The sequence below is a fragment of the Morus notabilis genome, unplaced genomic scaffold, assembly GCF_000414095.1.
Source record: "Morus notabilis unplaced genomic scaffold, ASM41409v2 Scaffold3729, whole genome shotgun sequence".
Taxonomy (NCBI): Eukaryota; Viridiplantae; Streptophyta; class Magnoliopsida; order Rosales; family Moraceae; genus Morus; species Morus notabilis.
Window position 1 is genome coordinate 9,822 of NW_010356919.1, and position 10,536 is coordinate 20,357.

Consider the following 10,536-nt stretch of genomic DNA (forward strand, 5'->3'; position numbering starts at 1 on the left):
AGATGCTAGTCGCTAGAGAAGTTTCCTCCGATAATGTGAAGAAGGATCTATAATCGAAACATTTATTATATATATATATATATATATATATGCGTTTGTACTCTACTGAAATAGCTAATTTAAGCTAGCACGAATAATTTTATGGTGCGTTTGATTGGTAGATTAGTGATTCGTTACAGTATTTTTTTCATAAAAAATACACGTAAAATGATTCTACATCATGATTATGAATCTATAAACTAAAGCGTCCACTAAAAATTTTTCAAGATCTATATGCACTTCTTCCAATAGTACTAATACGTATACTGATTTCATTGTAGTATTATAGTTTGCACCGTTTGACAGTTACCTTTCAAAAAAAAGAAAATTAGGATCCTAATTAAATTTACATACTATTTATACAAATGCGGATCAAACCCCCCAAACTTAAACCTCATCCTACTTTATTATATGGTTGATTTTGACCTTTGGTTGTTGTTAAATTATGGAGTTTAATATTGTCTTCAGCAAAGATAGTACGCAGATCGACCTTGTAAATTCAATTGGCCTAGTTTCTTTCTTTCTTTCTTAAAAAAAAAAAAAAAGAGGTGCGGTGTATTTATGGTTAATCGGAGAGGTTAAAAAACTACAGAGAATTCAGAGGTGTATGATTTTCTCTTGTAAATTAATTTGTATTCATTGTATTTTATGTAAAGCCTAAAAAGTGGACGTAGCTTTTTATTATAAAAGTGAACTATTATGAGTGCGTTCTCAATCCAAAATAATTTTGTTTTTTTGTATGAAAATAAAAATGAAAACGTTTTCAATCTTAAGACATGAATTATTTTTAAAAATGCGTTTGGTAGTTTTATCAAAAAATTATTTTCAATGTAAAAAAAAACTCATTAATGTCTCTTTCTCTCTCTCTCTGCTCAAGATAGGAGAAAACGAAAACAAAAAATGAAAAATGACTAAAAGTCATTTTTCATTTCTCTCTCATTTTACACTAAACCAAAAAATCATTTTCATTTCTGTTTTTTATATTTATTACGCCAAACGCCGTTTTAAAAACGTTTTTTTTCCCTCAAAAAATGTGAAAAATAAAAACAGGATCAATTCTAAACACAATCTATAAGTATTGTATTTGTTCTTTTTTTGTTTGATTTTATTCTACAATTAATTGTTACTCGTTGGGACATAAAGTTAAGAGTTAAGACGTTGTCTAATTCTTATTAACAGTTGTTTACATGGTCAATTTTATATTTGGAAAAGAAAAGGCTGATGTGAAAGCCATATGGACGGCCTGTATAATGTATATGTATCCCCCAAAATGGCCAATTTTGATGTGAACGAGTTCCGACGCCTTTGGTATCGACAAGAGGCTAAAGTATGCAATTTTCCAGATTTCTTCAGCTGCCCATTAATTGCCAATGAGAACACAACAAATTTTTTGTGTGTACTAATTAAATTATACAAGCTGCAATATTTGACTTCAGAAATCCTTGTTCAGGCCACAACATCATATTTTAAAACAAACGTTAGTGGCCAAAAAGTGAGATTCAGACGACTTAGATGTCGACGTTTTTTGGTTTTTTTTTGTTTTTGTTTTATTGATTAGTCCTCCATTGTTCTAATTAATCATATCGTATATAAAATTCGTCTAGTGGCACCGGGGGAATTTTAGGTGTGGTGAGGTTTTAAGAGGAGGTTATGAAATATTTGAAGGGGGATGCACAAGTAGAGTATTTTATTTATTTTCTTTAGAAGAGAAAAGAAAAGAAAATATAGTCGCATGATATATCATAGAAAAGAGTGCTTAAAAGTTAGTAGTTTTATATTTTTTGGAATTTAAGAGTAATCAATAACAATTTTTTTACGTTTTCTTCTAATAAATGGCCAAAGTTTTTTGAAATTAGGTAGCTGATTTTTTATTAACTTAATTTATTACTAATTAACATGATGATTTATCACTAATTAACCAGTTTATCACTGATGATTTGTCACTAGTTAACTATTACAAAAAATGGTTATTTTCCTTTAGAAAAATAGAAAATGGGTCATACTAAAATTTTGAAATTTAGGCCATTTATTAAAATTTGTCCAAAAAAGACCCTTTACCTAATTTTTCAATTTTAGAAAAGAATCATTTGGAATAATCATCTAGAGAAAACATTTAAGAGTGCCTAAAATTAGGTTATTGTTGTTAAACTTCCAAGAATGGTTATGTCCAATGACACTTTCTTCTCCAAATTCTAATGCAAAGAACACATAAAGGTCCCGTTCATTTCACCAATTTGAGTTTAGAATTTGAATTTTGTTACAATAAAAGGCTTTTAGAAGCAATCACATCTAATTTTTTTACTACAATAAAAATATCTCACATAAAGTCATATCTCAACTCGAATCAGCGAACTAAATAGGTCTAAAAATCAATTAGTACAATAAAAAACTTAATTAGGAGCCTTGACTTTAAATATTACCTTAGGCGCAATTGCCTCTAAATGGCCTAATGTTGAGCCGGTCCTCACAATAGATAAGTTTTGACTATCCGTGCATGCATGTGCATAGTTTTTCAAAAATGACGTACGTGGTAAATAGTAGAAGTCATGCGTCCGTGAGACTATTTTTTGCCCTAATAATTTTCCAATCCTGTTAATTTCTTCATTAAAATTCTTCTTGAGGAAAATTAATAATCAACAACGTATATAATAAGCACAAGTACCCCAAAAAGAGGAAAATTGTTTAATAAACGTTCAAATTAAAGCAATTAGGCAGTAAAGTGTACGCCATTAGAATTATACTGTATTTTTTTTAGCAATTAGCATATTGTAATTATAAGGACTAAAAAATTACAATATTTTAGAATATGGGTGTGGTTTTAATGGTTACTTTTATAGTACCATTTTCAGTTTTGTTCCACATTTTAGAAAGAAGTCTTCCTTACTCTGATTTTTTCAACAACCACAACACATAAAACAAGCTGAAAATAACCTCTTTTTTTTTTTTTTTTTTAGTTTTGAGATGGGAAAAAAATAGGGCAAATTAAAGCTGAACGTTTTTGTTCAAATCATGAAAGTAGATCAAGCTAAGAAAGAATGAGAAACATGCAAGCGGGCAATGACATAAATTTTGTAACATCGAAGTTTCTATTTGTCCCACAAACAAACAGGGACAGTTGGAATTTTGAAAGAATATAACGTTCTTTGATATCCTTGGGGACCAGATCAAGTATGTGGCCAAATATGTTTATGCGATTGTGATTAACTTTCTAGGTGGGACTAAACCTTATTAATGCAGAGCTGATGAAGAAATAAAATTAATTGATGGGAATCATAAAGTTCTTAGCTTCATGATAATTTTGCATAAGAAATAAATTAGAATCAATACACAAGGTCGTGGCTGTTAATAATTTGAACGTCATATATACATGTGTATACGTATATATATAAAGGATTACATGGGAAATAGTATATTTAGTAGGAAGTATAAAATATGCCATTTGTTGTATTTTCCCTATGTATAAATAGAAGAGTCATATGGCTTATATCATATTTGAACATTCATATGGTCCAAGTGAAAAGTACATTTTTCTACCTCACCAACAAAATTTGCTTACAGTGAAGTATGGGATTTTCTCCCGTTGCGACTACTTTTGTTTTATCTTTCAAGCTTTCTAAGGTAGGAGTTCCTACCAGCAGTATACAATCAGAATCACATTAAAATATACGCACATATATAAGATTAATTACAAAAATTGCTCTTGAGCTATCCATGTAACACTTGTATCCCGCTTTTTAAAATGTAACACATGTTCACTTCGAACTATGAATTATTAACAAAACTGCTCATTTTGTTAGTGTTTCTAATGGAATCACTACATCTCACATAAATATTGATTATTGGTAAACAACTGGGTGCACAATTATTTTTCTTGAATTTATATCTTTTGAAAATAAATTTTAATTTTAATATAATATGATAATAAATAAACTCAAACAATAAAACAAAATTTTTAAATTTTAGTCTTCTAAATAATTAATTAAAAGAAAATTACTTATAAAGTTTTAATTTATAATTTGTAGTATTTTCTTATTGAACATGTGGGATTTCTAAAATACCTTCAAAATTATGCAATATGAGCCACTTTTCTATCAGAAAACTGATGAAATAAGTATTTTTATTAGTAATTAATAGTTCAAGAGAGACGAGTGTTGCTTGTGAAGATCTAGGAACAAATTATTACATGAATCATAATTTAGGAGGAATGTTTGTAATCAATCCATATATATAAAGTATATTAAACTGATAGAGCGACATACATACATGGTTTCAAACCAGAACAAGTAGAATATGTATATATATGCATCGTTTATTTTATCAATTTGAGTTTTTAATTTTAATTTTGCTATAGTTAAAAGTTCTCATAAAAAGTCACATTTAACTTTTATGTTACAGTAAAAAGCTCTCACATAAAATCACATATCAGTTCGAATTGAAAACTCGAATCCGTGAATTGAATGAGACAATATTATATTCACATTCTACAGTAAATTTGTTTTTCCTCTCTCTCTTCCGGTCAAGACAAACTAGTATTTTCTCCCTAAACTTCTTTCCTCCCGTCACATTTCCAGTCGTAAGCAAAACCGAGTAAAAGTCTGTCTATTGTAAAGAAAACAATTTCGTGTGAGCTTTAATATACTTTTGAATTCACATAGCAAAGCCAAACGCTTGCTCTTGACTTCCAATGCATTTTTTTGTCACATTTGAATGTGACATGTAAGCAAACCTCAACACAAATTAGTACTCTTTCACATGCATGCCAAGAGACCACCCATACATGCAAAACACACACACACACATATATATATATATATATATATGTCATTAATTCAACATTAAGATTTTAATTTAACAGTTATAATAAATTGAATAATTAATTAAAAAAATTATAATAATTAATAAATTATATTCTTATTACACCCACTCAAAATGGAAAGGTTTGATAAATGAGTCCATACACACATATAAATATATATATATATATATATATCATTTCTTCTTATAGTTGATGCTTATTTCCTCCTAAAGTATTTAATCGCTTAATTGTCAGCATTTTATTAGTAAAAAATTCTCCCAATTGTGGTTAGCACAGCGCCTTCAAAAATCCCACCCAACTCGCTATCCCTCCCTCTGGTTTGGAGTTTGGACCAAAAACCATAAACAAAAACAAAAACTTATTTGTAGTAGTAGTTTTCATCAAACTTCAAAAACCAAAAATGTCTTCCTTCAAAACATTTCTCTTCTCGATCTCGTTCTTCTTCTTCACTCTTCGCGTTACTGCGAATATCACGATCTGCCGGACTGCGAGATGCGACGGCTCATTAGAGGTTCACTTCCCCTTCCGGCTAAAAAACCACCAGTCCTCTCGCTGCGCCTACGACGGCCGGACCGGCCGGTTCGATCTCGCCTGCAACAAACGGAACCAAACGGTGATCAGATTCGGTTCCGGATCGGAGTTCTCCGTCGACAGCATAAAATACGAAGAACAGTCGATTTCGATCAACGATCCGGACGATTGCCTCCCGAGACGGTACTTGAACAAGGAATTCAACAATTTCACGAGCGAAACTTTCGCGATCGAAGACATGGAAAGCTACACGTTCCTCAATTGCTCGTCGAAAGCGGCGACGCTGTATTACCATTTCGTCAGCCCTATTTCCTGCCTCGGAGGTGGCGAAGACCGTACGGTCGTCGCCATGCCAACGGCCTTCCTGATGAACTCCCAATCGGCTCCGCCGCCGAGTTCGTCGTTGAATTCTGATTCGCCGGCGCCGGCGCCGGCAACGGTGGATGGTTGCTTGGTGATGGGGATCGCTCAGGTCGCGGTGTCGCTCCAATCGGTTTCTTGGTTGACGAACCGGTTTTCGGATCTCAGTAACAGTGTCCGGCTAACGTGGAGCGACCCGGACTGCCGCGAGTGCCTCGCACGCGACGGAGAGTGCGGGTTTCGGAGCAGTTCGACGTCGGAAATCGGATGCTTCCTTTCTTCAAAAGGGTCTAGTACCGGTACGTTCCGAATTCTTCTTCCTTTCCTTTTTTTGCCTTTTCCGCTGTGGTCTTGCAAAACGGTGCGTTTCGGTGCCAGTGTTTAACGAAGTCAAAGTGACTGTGTCTGTTCAAAAGTCAAATTAATTAGTAGAGAGGGGGAGGGATCCAGTGCGCACAGTACCTCAGCTCACCTCTTGAGAACGTGTCATGCGAAATCGCTTTCACAAGTCAATCGCAGATGAGGACTTCTGACCAATAAACAGTTGCCACGTGAGATGGCTGATATGATACGGACCTAGTGAAATATTTTGTGTGTGTAAGACTAGACTTTTGTCGTCAATATCATGGTAGTTGTTATTCCATATAGTCCAAGGGGTGTCGTTCGTCCACGAAGAAAAGGATAAACAAAACAATGTCGTTTAGTTCACTGATATGAGTTTTTAATTTGAGTTAAGATATGATTTTATATGAAAATTTTTTATTATAGTAAAAAATTTAGATGTGACTGTGTCTAAAAATTTTGTATTGTAATAAAACTCAAATTGATAAAATAAACGGGGTTCAAAACACTTTGATCCTACGTGTCTTGTCTAGATTACAAACACACTCCTTTAGTTAGTTAAACTTGACGAAGATATCCTTCCTCGTGCATTAGAGAATGATCCCAACTATATTTAGGATGTAAAAATTATTTAAGGGTCGTTTGAAATGTATACTCAAATCATAATTCTTAATTTATTTATTTGATATTTAAATTTTTTATGAGAGAAAAATATTATAGCAGAATTAATAATTTGAGTTTGTATATGAAACTAACGAACTCTAGTGATTCTTGGATAAATACAACTATAACTTACACACTAATGATTAAAAAAAAAACTTATCTTTATAAAAGGCTAGATAAAACGTACTAAGTAAATCAACGGGCTTAGATTGTTTGTTCGTATTTAAATATTTTACATCAAAGTTTATAAAATTAAGACAAAATTGTGTTAACGTAATGATCAAACGGGTGTCTTTAGTGTTGTTTCTCTTTAAATGAAGGCTATTTTGTATGGACACCCTCTCAACTTTATGAGTTTGGTAAATTAGTTTCTTAACATTTTTCTTGACAATTCACCCCTTAAATTTTGAAATTTATTACAATGTTGGTCAAATTGAAAACGAAATTAAAAATTTAGATAGTATCTTCAACATGAGTGCTTAATGAGGGTAATTAATATATTTTTGCATCGAATTGATCTTCATATATGCATCACGAGCGATCATTTTTTTGAAATTATCAGTTAACCATTTTGGGAGAAAAATTAGAGGTTCTCCAATTTTAAAAAATTCATTCATGAAGTGTATAAAGGGTTCAATTCGATGCAAAAAGACGAGAATTATCTGTCTAAATTTTTCATTCATAAAGTGTATACCGTCTAAATTTTTAACTTTGTTTTCAATTTAATTAATATTGTAAAATTTTTTAAAATTTAAGGAGTAAATTACCAAAAAAAAAAGTAAAAGGTCCAATTTACTAAACTTATAAAGTTTAGGGGGTGCCCATGCCAAAAAAAAAAAAAGCCTTAAATGAAAGCCAAGTAGGTTTTTTTTTAAAAGGCCTAAAAAATCAATTCAGCATTAAAAAAAAAAAAAAAAAAGCCCAAAAGATCTATAGCACCTAGCCAATTAAGTGAAGAAGCCAATGAAGGATTTAATTCTTTCGTTCAATCATAACATTCTCCCATATTGGTATTAGGAGAAGTGTCAGTGTCTTCACCGAGGGTAGATGAGACAATTAAATTTGCATTTGATTCAACCAAGAACATTTAACATATGTATATAGTTGGTTGGTTGGTTGGAAAAAATTTTAGAATTGTCTGAACTCTCAATCTAGTTTCAAACTTCAGCTGCCTTTCTTAATATAAGAGATAGTTAATGGGAATAGTCATTGTCTTACTCTTTCAGGTCTCGTTCATTTTATCAATTTGAGTTTTTAATTCTAATTTTATTACAGTTAAAAACTCTCACAAAAGTCACATCTAATTTTTTCTACTACAGTAAAAAACTCTCACATAAAATCACATCTCAATTCGGATTGAAAACTCAAATTTACAAACTGAACGAGACCTTAATGATAGTCCTCCGACTTATGAAATGACTTGAAAACTCTTCAAAAACTATTAAAAAAAATCAAAAAACAAAACAAACGAATCTCCCTCTCTTCCTAGGAGAAAGAGAGTATCAATTTGAATCTCGTTCGTTAGACACTAGTTATTTCAACGCTTTAGTTTAGCACCCTGTACTACTGGAACAATGGAACTAATAATTTGCAATTCAAATGTGTGGATTTTTAGGTCTTTCAAGAGGTGCAAAGTATGGCATTACCGTAGGCGTTGGCATACCGGGACTCATATGCATCATTGGCCTAGCAAGCTACATTTGCGGCAGGATACGAGCTTGTGGGCGCCGCCGCCGGCCCTACTCGGACAACGCTAGTGCAGACACACCGGAGCCGGTAGTTGTGCTATTGGGCTTCGATAGGCCAACCATTGAGTCATTCCCAAAGATCGAGCTCGGTGAAAGTAAGCGATTGCCCAAGCCTAGTGACAACACTTGCCCAATTTGTCTATCCGAATATCAGCCTAAGGAAACACTAAGGACCATACCGGAATGCAACCACTATTTCCATGCTAATTGTGTTGATGAGTGGCTCAAAATGAACGCCACTTGCCCAGTATGTCGGAATTCGCCAGATGGTACTTCCTCTCGCGTTAGTCCTTCTACGTCAGTTTCTGTGTCGTCGTCTAATTCCTTATTGTCGTCGCCATGAAAACTTCTTCTTCTTCTTCTTCTTCTTCTTCTTCTTCTTCTTTTTATTCTTTAACCTTGCTTGTACATAGTGTGCTTGGAGGTGAGATATTTTGGATAAGATAGTTATGTCTTCTTCTTTTTATTCTTTAACCTTGTTTGTACGTGGTGTGCTTGGAGGTGAGATATTTTGGATAAGATAGTTATGTACTACACTACGAATGTGGATTCTTAGATGAGTGGAACAAAGTTCTTTTCCCTTCCTTTGTAGGTTGGATTGTGCAGTTGAGGTTGAATGCCACAAATTAATTTTTCCTTATGTTATTGAAATCCATGGTTGATGCCAAGTGCGTGACACTGTGACATGGATATCAGATTTTTTTTTTCGCGTTGTCTACATGGATCATTCATTTTTTTTTTTTTTTTAAAAGGGAAAGAAAAGCCTGTATTATTTGTTTATTAGCTTATTTTTCATTGAAATAATACACTGTGAACAAACTTCATTAGCATTAGAAAAATCATAGGAAAAACATTAAAACTTATCATTTCATGCCGTATTTTACGTGATTGTCACCCCTTATAAGAAAAAGTGCATTAGACTTCGAGTATGCTTGGATTTCAATTTTGATCTGCTTTTAAAATGAATGTGAAGATTTTTTTTATTTTTTATTTTTTTTGTCAAACTTTCTGTGCATGGAAAATTAGGCTATACGTCATACTTACCACCCTTAAACTAAAAATAACTACCCTTGCACAACAAATTATTATTAATCTTGAACATTACCCCTTCTATTTCTACCCCTTTAGAATAGATCTAGTCAAACATTAATCAAAAACATAATACATAGATTACAAAAATACCCTCAAAGTAAATTGATAATTTATAAATTGTCAGTTTAGTTCGATGATTCGAATTGAGATGTGACTTTATGTGATAGTTTTTTACTGTAATAAAAAAGTTAGATATGATTGTTTATGAGAGCTTTTTACTGTAGCAAAACTCAAATTCTAAATTCGAATAAGCGAAATGAACAACACCAAACAAATTCCACTTTTTTATATATATTTTTTATTTTATGAATAGAAGTGTGTAGTGTAAATTGGTATACCACTGGGGTTTTTGAATCGTCTCTCTCTCCTCCCTCCTCCCACCACCGTCTTACATCAAATATCCACCACCCTTTGTTCTCACTATTGCTTCCTACAAGCTCCACACTCGCTGCCAGGAACCATCGATGCGTGATCTTCTCAGGCGCGAATGCCATCACGGTTGGATCTTCCTTTGCACGGTGCATCATCGGTCGCAGCAAATGCTCTGCCTTACACCACCTCTTCTTAAGCAACAAGGAAACTACATTAATAAAGGAAATCGCATGATTCATGGGAATGCAAATTCATTATAAATATTTTGTTTTTAATGTTTTCGTGATATTAGCATAGTCAGCATATATTCTTTCCCTTATTATATTAAGTGTAAAAATTTGGCAAAGCGTTCACAAAAACTTCTCTTTCTCGGAACCCTTTTATTAAGGACGAGTTTACGTCAAAATAAAATAAAAGGGAAAGTGAATAATGATTTCATTTCCTATCAAATAATGCGTAATTAATAATGTGAGTTTAGTAGGCCTATATAAATTACAGTATAAAGAAGAAAAAAAGTTATAAATAGATGGTAAAAATATTATTTATGTTACTCAAATTAAAAATAAATAATTA

General features: G+C 32.6%; 1 protein-coding gene across 1 annotated transcript; it reads left to right on the forward strand.

Annotated features, from left to right (window-relative positions):
- The first annotated feature begins 5,072 nt into the window (after positions 1-5,072).
- Positions 5,073-9,167, forward strand: LOC21385128 (RING-H2 finger protein ATL20). Its single transcript, XM_010088966.2, has 2 exons — positions 5,073-6,045; positions 8,367-9,167. The coding sequence occupies exons 1-2, from the start codon at positions 5,256-5,258 to the stop codon at positions 8,840-8,842; spliced, it is 1,266 nt and encodes a 421-aa protein (XP_010087268.1). The 5' UTR covers positions 5,073-5,255; the 3' UTR covers positions 8,843-9,167.
- The last annotated feature ends 1,369 nt before the right edge of the window (positions 9,168-10,536 follow it).